At 51.7% G+C, this 18,286-nt stretch overlaps 1 protein-coding gene across 1 annotated transcript in view; it reads right to left on the minus strand.

Moving 5' to 3' along the window:
- Window positions 1-16,528, minus strand: part of smc2 (structural maintenance of chromosomes 2) — a gene marked incomplete at its 5' end in the record, with an annotated part of 50,527 nt that extends 33,999 nt beyond the window's left edge. The window contains 6 exon segments of the mRNA XM_064925921.1: window positions 4,618-4,735; window positions 9,454-9,613; window positions 9,921-10,154; window positions 10,422-10,571; window positions 11,386-11,517; window positions 16,427-16,528. Of these exon segments, the coding sequence (XP_064781993.1) occupies window positions 4,618-4,735; window positions 9,454-9,613; window positions 9,921-10,154; window positions 10,422-10,571; window positions 11,386-11,517; window positions 16,427-16,528 (896 nt within the window).
- Window positions 16,529-18,286: the final 1,758 nt, after the last annotated feature.

An 18,286-nucleotide genomic window follows, 5' to 3' on the forward strand; every position in this document is an offset into this window, starting at 1 on the left:
TTCCAATCTCTCCAAAAGAATGTGGTGATCGATGGTATCAAAAGCAGCACTAAGGTCTAGGAGCACGAGGACAGATGCAGAGCCTCGGTCCGATGCCATTAAAATGTCATTTACCACCTTCACAAGTGCCGTCTCAGTGCTATGATGGGGTCTAAAACCAGACTGAAGCATTTCATATACATTGTTTGTCTTCAGGAAGGCAGTGAGTTGCTGAGCAACAGCCTTTTCTAAGATTTTTGAGAGGAATGGAAGATTCGATATAGGCCGATAGTTTTTTATATTTTCTGGGTCAAGGTTTGGCTTTTTCAAGAGAGGCTTTATTACTGCCACTTTTAGTGAGTTTGGTACACATCCGGTGGATAGAGAGCCGTTTATTATGTTCAACATAGGAGGGCCAAGCACAGGAAGCAGCTCTTTCAGTAGTTTAGTTGGAATAGGGTCCAGTAAGCAGCTTGAAGGTTTAGAGGCCATGATTATTTTCATCATTGTGTCAAGAGATATAGTACTAAAACACTTGAGCGTCTTTCTTGATCCTAGGTCCACGCAGAGTTGTGCAGACTCAGGACAACTGAGCTTTGAAGGAATACGCAGATTTAAAGAGGAGTCTGTAATTTGCTTTCTAATAATCATAATTTTTTCCTCAAAGAAGTTCATGAATTTATCACTGCTAAAGTGAAAGTCATCCTCTCTTGGGGAATGCTGCTTTTTAGTTAGCTTTGCGACCGTATCAAAAAGGAATTTTGGATTGTTCTTATTGTCCTCAATTAAGTTAGAAAAATAGGATGATCGAGCAGCAGTAAGGGCTCTTCGGTACTGCACGGTACTGTCTTTCCAAGCTAGACGGAAGACTTCCAGTTTGGTGTGGCGCCATTTCCGTTCCAATTTTCTGGAAGCTTGCTTCAGAGCTCGGGTATTTTCTGTGTACCAGGGAGCTAGTTTCTTATGAGAAATGTTTTTAGTTTTTAGGGGTGCAACTGCATCTAGGGTATTGCGCAAGGTTAAATTGAGTTCCTCAGTTAGGTGGTTAACTGATTTTTGTCCTCTGGTGTCATTGGGTAGACAGAGGGAATCTGGAAGGACATCAAGGAATCTTTGTGTTGTCTGTGAATTTATAGCACGACTTTTGATGTTCCTTGGTTGGGGTCTGAGCAGATTATTTGTTGCAATTGCAAACGTAATAAAATGGTGGTCCGATAGTCCTGGATTATGAGGAAAAACATTAAGATCCACAACATTTATTCCATGGGACAAAACTAGGTCCAGCGTATGACTGTGACAGTGAGTGGGTCCAGAGACATGTTGGACAAAACCCACTGAGTCGATGATGGCTCCGAAAGCCTTTTGGAGTGGGTCTGTGGACTTTTCCATGTGAATATTAAAGTCACCAAAGATTAGAATATTATCTGCTATGACTACAAGGTCCGATAGGAATTCAGGGAACTCAGTGAGGAACGCTGTATATGACCCAGGAGGCCTGTAAACAGTAGCTATAAAAAGTGATTGAGTAGGCTGCATAGATTTCATGACTAGAAGCTCAAAAGACGAAAACGTCATTTTTTTTTTTGTAAATTGAAATTTGCTATCGTAAATGTTAGCAACACCTCCGCCTTTGCGGGATGCACGGGGATATGGTCACTAGTGTAGCCAGGAGGTGAGGCCTCATTTAACACAGTAAATTCATCAGGCTTAAGCCATGTTTCAGTCAGGCCAATCACATCAAGATTATGATCAGTGATTAGTTCATTGACTATAATTGCCTTTGAAGTAAGGGATCTAACATTAAGTAGCCCTATTTTGAGATGTGAGGTATCATGATCTCTTTCAATAATGACAGGAATGGAGGTGGTCTTTATCCTAGTGAGATTGCTAAAGCGAACACCGCCATGTTTAGTTTTGCGCAACCTAGGTCGAGGCACAGACACGGTCTCAATGGTAATAGCTGAGCTGACTACACTGACTATGCTAGTGGCAGACTCCACTATGCTGGCAGGCTGGCTAACAGCCTGCTGCCTGGCCTGCACCCTATTTCATTGTGGAGCTAGAGGAGTTAGAGCCCTGTCTATGTTGGTAGATAAGATGAGAGCACCCCTCCAGCTTGGATGGAGTCCGTCACTCCTCAGCAGGTCAGGCTTGGTCCTGTTTGTGGGTGAGTCCCAAAAAGAGGGCCAATTATCTACAAATTCTAACTTTTCGGAGGGGCAGAAAACAGTTTTCAACCAGCGATTGAGTTGTGAGACTCTGCTGTAGAGCTCATCACTCCCCCTAACTGGGAGGGGCCAGAGACAATTACTCGATGCCGACACATCTTTCTAGCTGATTTACACGCAGAAGCTATGTTGCGCTTGGTGATCTCTGACTGTTTCATCCTAACATCGTTGGTGCCGACGTGGATAACAATATCTCTATACTCTCTACACTCGCCAGTTTTAGCTTTAGCCAGCACCATCTTCAGATTAGCCTTAACGTCGGTAGCCCTGCCCCCCGGTAAACAGTGTATGATCGCTGGATGATTCGTTTTAAGTCTAATACTGCGGGTAATGGAGTCGCCAATGACTAGAGTTTTCAATTTGTCAGAGCTAATGGTGGGAAGCTTCGGCGTCTCAGACCCCGTAACGGGAGGAGTATAGACCAGAGAAGGCTGGAGAAGGCTGGAAGTGGGCGGTGGATCGAGGTGGAGTTGGTGAACCTGTCCTGTGAGGTCGGAGACTTGGACGGCCAGGGTCTCAACGGCATGTCGAGCAGCAGACAATTCCTCCTCGTGTCTGCCTAGCATCGCTCCCTGGATCTCGACGGCGGAGTGAAAAGGGTCCGGAGCCGCTGGGTCCATTCTTGGTCTGATTCTTCTGTTATGTACTAGAGTGAAGACCCAAAAGCGGCTTTAACAGAAAACAGAGTTCTTTAATGAAAAAACAGGAATGGCATAAATCCTCTTCCAACGTAGTCAATGGAACAAAAAGAACGTTAGTATAATGCAGGATGCACCTGCCAGGCAGACTCCGACAGGATAGGACAAGGTGGAAGCAAACGGGACGACAGCTTGCTTCTGGCATCAAAAACACAAACAAGAATCAGACACTGAAAGTAGCAGGAACAGAGAGAGAAATAGAGACCTAATCAGAGGGGGAAGAGAGATCAGGTGGGAAAGAGTGAATGAGCTAGTTAGGGAAGATGTAGAACAGCTGAAGAATGAGAGACAGAGAAGGTAACCTAAAAAGACCAGCAGAGAGAGACAGAGTGAAGAGAAAGGACAGGAACAGACATAACAAGACATGACACCGTCTCTCTGGATAAGAGTCTGCTAAATGACTCCCTTCTGTCAGTCTCTCTGGATAAGAGAGTCTGCTAAATGACTCCCTACTGTCAGTCTCTCTGGATAAGAGAGTCTGCTAAATGACTCCCTACTGTCAGTCTCTCTGGATAAGAGAGTCTGCTAAATGACTCCCTACTGTCAGTCTCTCTGGATAAGAGAGTCTGCTAAATGACTCCCTGGATAAGATAGTCTGCTAAATGACTCCCCGGATAAGAGAGTCTGCTAAATGACTCCCCGGATAAGAGAGTCTGCTAAATGACTCCCCGGATAAGAGAGTCTGCTAAATGACTCCCTGGATAAGAGAGTCTGCTAAATGACTCCCTGGATAAGAGAGTCTGCTAAATGACTCCCTGGATAAGAGTCAGCTAAATGACTCCCTACTGTCAGTCTCTCTGGATAAGAGAGTCTGCTAAATGACTCCCTGGATAAGAGTCAGCTAAATGACTCCCTACTGTCAGTCTCTCTGGATAAGAGAGTCTGCTAAATGACTCCCTGGATAAGAGAGTCTGCTAAATGACTCCCTGGATAAGAGAGTCTGCTAAATGACTCCCTGGATAAGAGAGTCTGCTAAATGACTCCCTGGATAAGAGAGTCTGCTAAATGACTCCCTGGATAAGAGAGTCTGCTAAATGACTCCCTGGATAAGAGAGTCTGCTAAATGACTCCCTGGATAAGAGAGTCTGCTAAATGACTCCCTACTGTCAGTCTCTCTGGATAAGAGAGTCTGCTAAATGACTCCCTGGATAAGAGAGTCTGCTAAATGACTCCCTGGATAAGAGAGTCTGCTAAATGACTCCCTGGATAAGAGCCCGCTAAATGACTCCCCACTGTCAGTCTCTTTGGACAAGAGAGCCCGCTAAATGACTCCCCACTGTCAGTCTCTTTGGACAAGAGAGCCCGCTAAATGACTCCCCACTGTCAGTCTCTTTGGACAAGAGAGCCCGCTAAATGACTCCCCACTGTCAGTCTCTTTGGACAAGAGAGCCCGCTAAATGACTCCCCGGACAAGAGAGCCCGCTAAATGACTCCCCGGACAAGAGAGCCCGCTAAATGACTCCCCGGACAAGAGAGCCCGCTAAATGACTCCCCGGACAAGAGAGCCCGCTAAATGACTCCCCGGACAAGAGAGCCCGCTAAATGACTCCCTGGATAAGAGAGTCCGCTAAATGACTCACATGTAAATGTGACATCAATAATCAAGTTATCAAGGGGAAGGTTCTCTTTGCTGAGGTTGAACGCCACAGGAGAGGAGAGGAACACACGGAGGTGTTGTCTCTCTGAGCTGGGGGACCCCACACACGGCGTACCTGTAGTCGAAGCGTAGGTTCGGGAAGCGGGACATCAGACTCTCGTGGGTATTTCTGAGGGTGGTGACCTCACGGTTCAGTTGTCTCTTCCTGTCCAGAAGACCCTCCTCCTTCCCATCTGATAAACAACACAGACGTCAACACCAGCCTCCCTCCTCCTCCTCATCTAATAAACAACACAGATGTCAACACCAGCCTCCCTCCTCCTCCTCATCTAATAAACACCAGCCTCCCTCCTCCTCCTCATCTAATAAACACCAGCCTCCCTCCTCCTCCTCCTTCCCATCTGATAAACAACACAGACGTCAACACCAGCCTCCCTCCTCCTCCTCCTTCCCATCTGATAAACAACACAGACGTCAACACCAGCCTCCCTCCTCCTCCTCATCTAATAAACACCAGCCTCCCTCCTCCTCCTCCTTCCCATCTAATAAACACCAGCCTCCCTCCTCCTCCTCCTTCCCATCTAATAAACACCAGCCTCCCTCCTCCTCCTCCTTCCAATCTAATAAACACCAGCCTCCCTCCTCCTCCTCCTTCCAATCTAATAAACACCAGCCTCCCTCCTCCTTCCCATCTAATAAACACCAGCCTCCCTCCTCCTCCTCCTTCCCATCTAATAAACACCAGCCTCCCTCCTCCTCCTCCTTCCCATCTGATAAACACCAGCCTCCCTCCTCCTCCTCCCCATCTAATAAACACCAGCCTCCCTCCTCCTCCTCCTTCCCATCTAATAAACACCAGCCTCCCTCCTCCTCCTCCTTCCCATCTGATAAACACCAGCCTCCCTCCTCCTCCTCCCCATCTAATAAACACCAGCCTCCCTCCTCCTCCTCCTTCCCATCTGATAAACACCAGCCTCCCTCCTCCTCCTCCTTCCCATCTAATAAACACCAGCCTCCCTCCTCCTCCTCCTCCCCATCTAATAAACACCAGCCTCCCTCCTCCTCCTCCTCCTCCCCATCTAATAAACACCAGCCTCCCTCCTCCTCCTCCTTCCCATCTAATAAACACCAGCCTCCCTCCTCCTCCTCCTCCTTCCCATCTGATAAACACCAGCCTCCCTCCTCCTCCTCCCCATCTAATAAACACCAGCCTCCCTCCTCCTCCTCCTTCCCATCTAATAAACACCAGCCTCCCTCCTCCTCCTCCTCCCCATCTAATAAACACCAGCCTCCCTCCTCCTCCTCCTTCCCATCTGATAAACAACACAGACGTCAACACCAGCCTCCCTCCTCCTCCTCCCCATCTAATAAACACCAGCCTCCCTCCTCCTCCCCATCTAATAAACAACACAGACGTCAACACCAGCCTCCCTCCTCCTCCTCCTTCCCATCTAATAAACACCAGCCTCCCTCCTCCTCCTCCTTCCCATCTAATAAACACCAGCCTCCCTCCTCCTCCTCCTCCCCATCTAATAAACACCAGCCTCCCTCCTCCTCCTCCTCCTCCTCCCCATCTAATAAACAACACAGACGTCAACACCAGCCTCCCTCCTCCTCCTCCTTCCCATCTAATAAACACCAGCCTCCCTCCTCCTCCTCCCCATCTAATAAACAACACAGACGTCAACACCAGCCTCCCTCCTCCTCCTCCCCATCTAATAAACACCAGCCTCCCTCCTCCTCCTTCCCATCTAATAAACACCAGCCTCCCTCCTCCTCCTTCCCATCTAATAAACACCAGCCTCCCTCCTCCTCCTCATCTAATAAACACCAGCCTCCCTCCTCCTCCTCCTTCCCATCTAATAAACACATCAGACGTCAACACCAGCCTCCCTCCTCCTCCTCCCCATCTAATAAACACCAGCCTCCCTCCTCCTCCTCCTCCTTGGTGCTGTAGTTTCCCCATATCAGCCTCTAGTCCCTCCTCCTCCTCTACCTTGGTACTGTAGTTTCCCCATATCAGCCTCTAGTTCCTTCTCCTCCTCTACCTTGGTACTGTAGTTTCCCCATATCAGCCTCTAGTCCCTCCTCCTCCTCTACCTTGGTACTGTAGTTTCCCCATATCAGCCTCTAGTCCCTCCTCTACCTTGGTACTGTAGTTTCCCCATATCAGCCTCTAGTTCCTCCTCTACCTTGGTACTGTAGTTTCCCCATATCAGCCTCTAGTTCCTCCTCCTCCTCCTCCTCTACCTTGGTACTGTAGTTTCCCCATATCAGCCTCTAGTTAATCCTCTACCTTGGTACTGTAGTTTCCCCATATCAGCCTCTAGTCCCTCCTCCTCTACCTTGGTGCTGTAGTTTCCCCATATCAGCCTCTAGTTCCTCCTCCTCCTCTACCTTGGTACTGTAGTTTCCCCATATCAGCCTCTAGTTCCTCCCTCCTCCTCCTCTACCTTGGTACTGTAGTTTCCCCATATCAGCCTCTAGTCCCTCCTCCTCCTCCTCTACCTTGGTACTGTAGTTTCCCCATATCAGCCTCTAGTCCCTCCTCCTCTACCTTGGTACTGTAGTTTCCCCATATCAGCCTCTAGTCCCTCCCTCCTCCTCCTCTACCTTGGTGCTGTAGTTTCCCCATATCAGCCTCTAGTTCCTCCCTCCTCCTCCTCTACCTTGGTACTGTAGTTTCCCCATATCAGCCTCTAGTCCCTCCTCCTCTACCTTGGTACTGTAGTTTCCCCATATCAGCCTCTAGTTCCTCCCTCCTCCTCCTCTACCTTGGTACTGTAGTTTCCCCATATCAGCCTCTAGTTCCTCCTCCTCCTCTACCTTGGTACTGTAGTTTCCCCATATCAGCCTCTAGTTCCTCCTCCTCTACCTTGGTACTGTAGTTTCCCCATATCAGCCTCTAGTTCCTCCCTCCTCCTCTACCTTGGTACTGTAGTTTCCCCATATCAGCCTCTAGTTCCTCCTCCTCCTCTACCTTGGTACTGTAGTTTCCCCATATCAGACTCTAGTCCCTCCTCCTCCTCTACCTTGGTACTGTAGTTTCCCCATATCAGCCTCTAGTTCCTCCCTCCTCCTCCTCTACCTTGGTACTGTAGTTTCCCCATATCAGCCTCTAGTCCCTCCTCCTCCTCTACCTTGGTACTGTAGTTTCCCCATATCAGCCTCTAGTTCCTCCTCCTCCTCTACCTTGGTACTGTAGTTTCCCCATATCAGCCTCTAGTTCCCCCTCCTCCTCCTCTACCTTGGTACTGTAGTTTCCCCATATCAGCCTCTAGTTCCTCCTCCTCCTCGACCTTGGTACTGTAGTTTCCCCATATCAGCCTCTAGTCCCTCCTCCTCCTCTACCTTGGTACTGTAGTTTCCCCATATCAGCCTCTAGTCCCTCCTCCTCCTCTACCTTGGTACTGTAGTTTCCCCATATCAGCCTCTAGTTCCTCCCTCCTCCTCTGCCTTGGTACTGTAGTTTCCCCATATCAGCCTCTAGTTCCTCCTCCTCCTCTACCTTGGTACTGTAGTTTCCCCATATCAGCCTCTAGTTCCTCCTCCTCTACCTTGGTACTGTAGTTTCCCCATATCAGCCTCTAGTTCCTCCCTCCTCCTCTACCTTGGTACTGTAGTTTCCCCATATCAGCCTCTAGTCCCTCCTCCTCCTCTACCTTGGTACTGTAGTTTCCCCATATCAGCCTCTAGTTCCTCCTCCTCCTCTACCTTGGTACTGTAGTTTCCCCATATCAGCCTCTAGTCCCTCCTCCTCCTCTGCTTGGTACTGTAGTTTCCCCATATCAGCCTCTAGTTCCTCCTCCTCTACCTTGGTACTGTAGTTTCCCCATATCAGCCTCTAGTTCCTCCTCCTCCTCCTCTACCTTGGTACTGTAGTTTCCCCATATCAGCCTCTAGTTCCTCCTCTACCTTGGTACTGTAGTTTCCCCATATCAGCCTCTAGTTCCTCCCTCCTCCTCTACCTTGGTACTGTAGTTTCCCCATATCAGCCTCTAGTTCCTCCTCTACCTTGGTACTGTAGTTTCCCCATATCAGCCTCTAGTCCCTCCTCCTCCTCTACCTTGGTACTGTAGTTTCCCCATATCAGCCTCTAGTTCCTCCTCTACCTTGGTACTGTAGTTTCCCCATATCAGCCTCTAATTCCTCCTCCTCCTCTACCTTGGTACTGTAGTTTCCCCATATCAGCCTCTAGTTCCTCCCTCCTCCTCCTCTACCTTGGTACTGTAGTTTCCCCATATCAGCCTCTAGTTCCTCCTCCTCCCTCCTCCTCTACCTTGGTACTGTAGTTTCCCCATATCAGCCTCTAGTTCCTCCCTCCTCCTCTGCCTTGGTACTGTAGTTTCCCCATATCAGCCTCTAGTTCCTCCTCCTCCTCCTCTACCTTGGTACTGTAGTTTCCCCATATCAGCCTCTAGTTCCTCCTCCTCGACCTTGGTACTGTAGTTTCCCCATATCAGCCTCTAGTCCCTCCTCCTCCTCTACCTTGGTACTGTAGTTTCCCCATATCAGCCTCTAGTCCCTCCTCCTCCTCTACCTTGGTACTGTAGTTTCCCCATATCAGCCTCTAGTCCCTCCTCCTCCTCTACCTTGGTACTGTAGTTTCCCCATATCAGCCTCTAGTCCCTCCTCCTCCTCTGCTTGGTACTGTAGTTTCCCCATATCAGCCTCTAGTTCCTCCTCCTCTACCTTGGTACTGTAGTTTCCCCATATCAGCCTCTAGTTCCTCCTCCTCCTCCTCTACCTTGGTACTGTAGTTTCCCCATATCAGCCTCTAGTTCCTCCTCTACCTTGGTACTGTAGTTTCCCCATATCAGCCTCTAGTTCCTCCCTCCTCCTCTACCTTGGTACTGTAGTTTCCCCATATCAGCCTCTAGTTCCTCCCTCCTCCTCTACCTTGGTACTGTAGTTTCCCCATATCAGCCTCTAGTCCCTCCTCCTCCTCTACCTTGGTACTGTAGTTTCCCCATATCGGCCTCTAGTTTCTCCTTGTTCTTCTTGACAGTGTTGAAGGCCCCCTGGTCTTTCTGGTAACCAGAGTCCATCTTCTTGACCTCAGTCTGCTTGGTCTTCAACTCCTGCTGGGCATGTTTCAGCTTCATCTGGGCCTGGGGAGAAGAACCGACAGGGAGAGAATGAACGCTTGATGAGACACTCATCCAACACAGCAGAAAAAACTCATTCACAACTGTTTTATTGAGGTCATCATTCTCATGGAGTTTGCATTCTTTGAAGGTCGTAGGTCAGAGGTCATCGTCACCCGTTGGGCCTGTGTCAGCTTGACTCATATCCTTCCTTCAATCAATCAATTCTCCGTTTCAAATATGTTTCAATACAAAATCAATCAACTCTCATATATATAATTATTATTATCATTATTATTATTATATATATTATGACTCAATCCGTTCTCACCTGTTTGGCCTCAGTGTCAGCTTTACTAATGTCGTTCTTGCAGGTCATCATCTGTCCGGCGAGCGTGGCCTCTTCTCCGTCCTCATTGGTGGACAGCCCTGCGGACACAGCCTTGAAGTGACACTGTGCTGCCTCTAGGGCGGCGCTATCCTTCTGACCTTCCACCTGTAGGGCAGACAGCTTCTCTGCTACCTTGGACACCTCCGCTTCCTTAACCACTAGTATCTTCTTATCCTGGGGGGGGGACACAGACAGAAAGGAGAGAGGGGATAGAGAGGGGATAGAGAGGAGAGAGGAAAGGAGAGAGGAAAGGGGAGAGAGAGTAGAGAGGAGAAAGGGGAGAGAGAGGAGAGAGACATTGGTTTTAGTTAGTCATACTTCAGGCTGTCTGCTTGTCTTCCTCTCTCTCTCTCACACACCACCCCTACACCCCCCTCTCTCACACACCACCCCTACACCCCCCTCTCTCACACACCACCCCTACACCCTCTCTCCTCTCACCTCCGCCATGCTCTTCACCAGTTCCTTCCTCTTCTTGTTCTCCTCTGCCAGGTTCTGTTTCTTCATGTCCACAGCACTCTGGGCTTTAGCATCGACCCGCTGCACCTCAGACAGAGCCTCCTCTAACCCCTTCAGCACCCCACCAACCTCCTGTAGGACAGGAGACAGACAGGCGTCAGGACACACCCCCCCCCCTGACAGGCGTCAGGACACCCCCCCTCTAACCCCTTCAGCACCCCACCAACCTCCTGTAGGACAGGAGACAAGCAGGCGTCAGGACCCCCCCCCCCTCCTCTAACCCCTTCAGCACCCCACCAACCTCCTGTAGGACAGGAGACAGGCAGGCGTCAAGACACCCCCCGACAGGCGTCAGGACCCCCCCTCTAACCCCTTCAGCACCCCACCAACCTCCTGTAGGACAGGAGACAGGACACCCCCGACAGGCGTCAGGACACCCCCTCCTCTAACCCCTTCAGCACCCCACCAACCTCCTGTAGGACCGGAGACAGACAGGCGTCAGGACACCCCTGCCGACAGGCGTCAGGACGCCCCCTCCCCCCGACAGGCGTCAGGACAGACCCCCCCCCCCCGACAGGCGTCAGGACAGACCCCCCCCCCCCCCGACAGGCGTCAGGACAGACCCCCCTCCCCCCCCCGACAGGCGTCAGAACGCCCCCCCGAAAGGCGTCAGGACACCCCCCCCGACAGAACATAGTCAAATATAATAACCTCAGAGCCAAATGTTTGAAAAGTATCTGTCCGTGAGCCAAAGAGCTCCTTCAATGAGATCCAACAGCTGCAGATAGAAACGTGTTGCATAGATCTGCCACTATCATCCGTTCACATTAGAGAAGTGGTGCCCATCCACGTTCTATGTTATCTGCAACATGTTTGTTTGTTTCTCTCCCCAAAGCTCCCAGAATGGATTAATAAAGTTGAATTGAATTGAATAGCATTTCATTACTTGGTCTCTCTTCTTCTGCAGTTCCTGTATCTGGGCGGAGAGTTCCTGGACCTTGTTTTCGTTGTCTGCCATGTTGGCCTGCAGCTGAGTGATGGAGTCCTGCATCACCTTCAGGTCCTCCGCTGACTTCACCTGAGATTTAAATCAACAACAGATCCATTAAACTTCACATGTAAACCCAAATCACATTCAATTCTATTCACTTTGTTATTCATCCTCAACGGACATTGCTGGGCTTACAGGACAAGACACCACAACGACATGACACCACGACAACAAGAGAACAAGACAAGACACCACGACAACAAGACAACAGGACAAGACACCACGACAACAGGACAAGACACCACGACAACAGGACAAGACACCACGACAACAGGACAAGACACCACGACAACAGGACAAGACACCACGACAACAGGACAAGACACCACGACAACAGGACAAGACACCACGACGACAAGACACCACGACAAGACACCACGACAACAAGACAAGACACCACGACGACAAGACAACAGGACAAGACACCACGACGACAAGACAACAGGACAAGACACCACGACAACAGGACAAGACACCACGACAACAAGACAAGACACCACGACAACAAGACAACAGGACAAGACACCACGACGACAAGACAACAGGACAAGACACCACGACGACAAGACAACAGGACAAGACACCACGACGACAAGACAACAGGACAAGACACCACGACAACAGGACAAGACACCACGACAACAAGACAACAGGACAAGACACCACGACGACAAGACAACAGGACAAGACACCACGACAACAAGACAAGACACCACGACGACAAGACAACAGGACAAGACACCACGACGACAAGACAACAGGACAAGACACCACGACAACAAGACAACAGGACAAGACACCACGACAACAAGACAAGACACCACGACAACAAGACAACAGGACAAGACACCACGACGACAAGACAACAGGACAAGACACCACGACAAGACACCACGACAAGACACCACGACAACAGGACAAGACACCACGACAACAGGACAAGACACCACGACGACAAGACAACAGGACAAGACACCACGACAACAAGACAACAGGACAAGACACCACGACAACAGGACAAGACACCACGACAACAAGACAAGACACCACGACAACAAGACAACAGGACAAGACACCACGACAACAAGACAACAGGACAAGACACCACGACGACAAGACAACAGGACAAGACACCACGACAACAAGACAAGACACCACGACAAGACACCACGACAAGACACCACGACAACAAGACAACAGGACAAGACACCACGACGACAAGACAACAGGACAAGACACCACGACGACAAGACAACAGGACAAGACACCACGACGACAAGACAACAGGACAAGACACCACGACGACAACACAACAGGACAAGACACCATGACGACAACAAGACAAGACACCACGACAAGACACCAAGACAACAGGACAAGACACCACGACGACAAGACAACAGGACAAGACACCACGACGACAAGACAACAGGACAAGACACCACGACGACAAGACAACAGGACAAGACACCACGACGACAAGACAACAGGACAAGACACCACGACAACAAGACAAGACACCACGACAAGACACCACGACAAGACACCACGACAACAAGACAACAGGACAAGACACCACGACGACAAGACAACAGGACAAGACACCACGACGACAAGACAACAGGACAAGACACCACGACGACAAGACAACAGGACAAGACACCACGACGACAAGACAACAGGACAAGACACCACGACGACAACACTACAGGACAAGACACCACGACGACAACACAACAGGACAAGACACCACGACGACAACAAGACAAGACACCACGACAAGACACCAAGACAACAGGACAAGACACCACGACGACAAGACAACAGGACAAGACACCACGACGACAAGACAACAGGACAAGACACCACGACAACAAGACAACAGGACAAGACACCACGACAACAAGACAACAGGACAAGACACCACGACGACAAGACAACAGGACAAGACACCACGACGACAAGACAACAGGACAAGACACCACGACGACAACACAACAGGACAAGACACCATGACGACAACAAGACAAGACACCACGACAAGACACCAAGACAACAGGACAAGACACCACGACGACAAGACAACAGGACAAGACACCACGACGACAAGACAACAGGACAAGACACCACGACGACAAGACAACAGGACAAGACACCACGACGACAAGACAACAGGACAAGACACCACGACAACAAGACAAGACACCACGACAAGACACCACGACAAGACACCACGACAACAAGACAACAGGACAAGACACCACGACGACAAGACAACAGGACAAGACACCACGACGACAAGACAACAGGACAAGACACCACGACGACAAGACAACAGGACAAGACACCACGACGACAAGACAACAGGACAAGACACCACGACGACAACACTACAGGACAAGACACCACGACGACAACACAACAGGACAAGACACCACGACGACAACAAGACAAGACACCACGACAAGACACCAAGACAACAGGACAAGACACCACGACGACAAGACAACAGGACAAGACACCACGACGACAAGACAACAGGACAAGACACCACGACAACAAGACAACAGGACAAGACACCACGACAACAAGACAACAGGACAAGACACCACGACAACAAGACAAGACACCACGACAACAAGACAACAGGACAAGACACCACGACGACAAGACAAGACACCACGACGACAAGACAACAGGACAAGACACCACGACGACAAGACAACAGGACAAGACACCACGACAACAAGACAAGACAACACGACAACAAGACAAGACACCACGACGACAAGACAACAGGACAAGACACCACGACAACAAGACAACAGGACAAGACACCACGACAACAAGACAAGACACCACGACAACAAGACAACAGGACAAGACACCACGACGACAAGACAACAGGACAAGACACCACGACGACAAGACAACAGGACAAGACACCACGACAAGACACCACGACAAGACACCACGACAACAGGACAAGACACCACGACGACAAGACAACAGGACAAGACACCACGACAACAAGACAACAGGACAAGACACCACGACAACAAGACAACAGGACAAGACACCACGACAACAAGACAAGACACCACGACAACAAGACAAGACACCACGACGACAAGACAACAGGACAAGACACCACGACGACAAGACAAGACACCACGACGACAAGACAACAGGACAAGACACCACGACGACAAGACAACAGGACAAGACACCACGACAACAAGACAAGACAACACGACAACAAGACAAGACACCACGACAACAAGACAAGACACCACGACAACAAGACAAGACACCACGACGACAACAGGACAAGACACCACGACGACAAGACAACAGGACAAGACACCACGACAACAAGACAAGACACCACGACAACAAGACAACAGGACAAGACACCACGACGACAAGACAACAGGACAAGACACCACGACGACAAGACAACAGGACAAGACACCACGACAAGACACCACGACAAGACACCACGACAACAGGACAAGACACCACGACGACAAGACAACAGGACAAGACACCACGACAACAAGACAACAGGACAAGACACCACGACAACAAGACAACAGGACAAGACACCACGACAACAAGACAAGACACCACGACAACAAGACAAGACACCACGACAACAAGACAACAGGACAAGACACCACGACGACAAGACAACAGGACAAGACACCACGACGACAAGACAACAGGACAAGACACCACGACAAAAAGACAAGACACCACGACAAGACACCACGACAACAGGACAAGACACCACGACAACAAGACAACAGGACAAGACACCACGACGACAACAGGACAAGACACCACGACGACAAGACAACAGGACAAGACACCACGACGACAACAAGACAAGACACCACGACAAGACACCAAGACAACAGGACAAGACACCACGACGACAAGACAACAGGACAAGACACCACGACAAGACACCACGACAAGACACCACGACAACAGGACAAGACACCACGACAACAGGACAAGACACCACGACGACAAGACAACAGGACAAGACACCACGACAACAAGACAACAGGACAAGACACCACGACAACAAGACAACAGGACAAGACACCACGACAACAAGACAACAGGACAAGACACCACGACAACAAGACAACAGGACAAGACACCACGACAACAAGACAAGACACCACGACAACAAGACAACAGGACAAGACACCACGACGACAAGACAACAGGACAAGACACCACGACGACAAGACAACAGGACAAGACACCACGACAACAAGACAAGACACCACGACAAGACACCACGACAACAGGACAAGACACCACGACGACAAGACAACAGGACAAGACACCACGACGACAACAGGACAAGACAACAGGACAAGACACCACGACAACAAGACAACAGGACAAGACACCACGACACCACGACAACAGGACAAGACACCACGACAACAAGACAAGACACCACGACAACAAGACAACAGGACAAGACACCACGACGACAAGACAAGACACCACGACGACAAGACAACAGGACAAGACACCACGACGACAAGACAACAGGACAAGACACCACGACAACAAGACAAGACACCACGACAACAGGACAAGACACCACGACAACAAGACAAGACACCACGACAACAAGACAACAGGACAAGACACCACGACAAGACACCACGACAACAAGACAACAGGACAAGACACCACGACAACAAGACAAGACACCACGACAACAAGACAAGACACCACGACAACAAGACAACAGGACAAGACACCACGACAAGACAAGACACCACGACAAGACACCACGACAACAAGACAAGACGTAATATTCCACACAGGACCTTCAGTGTGTGTGTGTGTGTGTGTGTGTGTGTGTGTGTGTGTGTGTGTGTGTGTGTGTGTGTGTGTGTACCTTGGTCTCCTCAGCGCAGACAAACAGCCAGGCCACGTACAGACGACTCAGGTGTTCTATCTCCCTCATCAACTTCTGGTACTCCAGGTATGAAGACCGCTCCTACAGGAGGACGGAGAGAGGACAGAGGGGGGACGGAGAGAGGACAGAGAGGGGACAGAGAGGGGACAGAGAGGGGACAGAGAGGGGACAGAGAGGGGACAGAGAGAGGACAGAGAGGGGACAGAGAGGGGACAGAGGGACGGAGAGGGGACGGAGGGACGGAGAGGGGACGGAGGGACGGAGAGGGGACAGAGGGACGGAGAGGGGACGGAGGGACGGAGAGGGGACGGAGGGACGGAGAGGGGACGGAGGGACGGAGAGGGGACGGAGGGACGGAGAGGGGACGGAGGGACGGAGAGGGGACGGAGGGACGGAGAGGGGACGGAGGGACGGAGAGGGGACGGAGGGACGGAGAGGGGACGGAGGGGGGACGGAGAGGGGACGGAGAGGGGACGGAGGGACGGAGAGGGGACGGAGGGACGGAGAGGGGACGGAGGGACGGAGAGGGGACGGAGGGACGGAGAGGGGACGGAGGGACGGAGAGGGGACAGAGAGGGACGGAGAGGGGACAGAGAGGGACGGAGAGGGGACAGAGAGGGACAGAGAGGGACGAAGATGGGACAGAGGGACGGAGAGGGGACAGAGGGACGGAGAGGGGACAGAGGGACGGAGAGGGGACAGAGGGACGGAGAGGGGACAGAGGGACGGAGAGGGGACAGAGGGACGGAGAGGGGACAGAGGGACGGAGAGGGGACAGAGGGACGGAGAGGGGACAGAGGGACGGAGAGGGGACAGAGGGACGGAGAGGGGACAGAGGGACGGAGAGGGGACAGAGGGACGGAGAGGGGACAGAGGGACGGAGAGGGGACAGAGGGACGGAGAGGGGACAGAGGGACGGAGAGGGGACAGAGGGACGGAGAGGGGACAGAGGGACGGAGAGGGGACAGAGGGACGGAGAGGGGACAGAGGGACGGAGAGGGGACAGAGGGACGGAGAGGGGACAGAGGGACGGAGAGGGGACAGAGGGACGGAGAGGGGACAGAGAGGGACGGAGAGAGGACAGAGAGGGACGGAGAGAGGACAGAGAGGGACGGAGAGGGGACAGAGAGGGACGAAGAGGGGACAGAGAGGGGACAGATAGGGGACAGAGAGGGGACGGAGAGGGGACAGAGAGGGGACGGAGAGGGGACAGAGGGACGGAGAGGGGACAGAGGGACGGAGAGGGGACGGAGAGGGGACGGAGAGGGGACGGAGAGGGGACGGAGGGACGGAGAGGGGACGGAGGGACGGAGAGGGGACGGAGGGACGGAGAGGGGACGGAGGGACGGAGAGGGGACGGAGGGACGGAGAGGGGACAGAGGGACGGAGAGGGGACAGAGGGACGGAGAGGGGACAGAGAGGGACGGAGGGACAGAGGGGACAGAGGGGACAGGGGGACGAAGAGGGGACAGAGAGGGACGAAGAGGGGACAGAGAGGGACGGAAGAGGGGACAGAGAGGGACGGAGAGGGGACAGAGGGGACGGAGAGAGGGACAGAGAGGGACGGAAGAGGGGACGGAGAGGGGACAGAGGGACGGAGAGGGGACAGAGGGACGGAGAGGGGACGGAGGGACGGAGAGGGGACAGAGGGGACGGAGAGGGGACAGAGGGACGGAGAGGGGACAGAGGGACGGAGAGGGGACAGAGAGGGGACGGAGAGGGGACAGAGGGACGGAGAGGGGACAGAGGGACGGAGAGGGACAGAGAGGGGGGACAGGAGAGGAGGACAGAGGGACGGAGGGGACAGAGAGGGACGGGGACAGAGAGGGACGGAGAGGG

The sequence above is a fragment of the Oncorhynchus masou genome, chromosome 20, assembly GCF_036934945.1.
Source record: "Oncorhynchus masou masou isolate Uvic2021 chromosome 20, UVic_Omas_1.1, whole genome shotgun sequence".
Classification (NCBI taxonomy): Eukaryota; Metazoa; Chordata; class Actinopteri; order Salmoniformes; family Salmonidae; genus Oncorhynchus; species Oncorhynchus masou.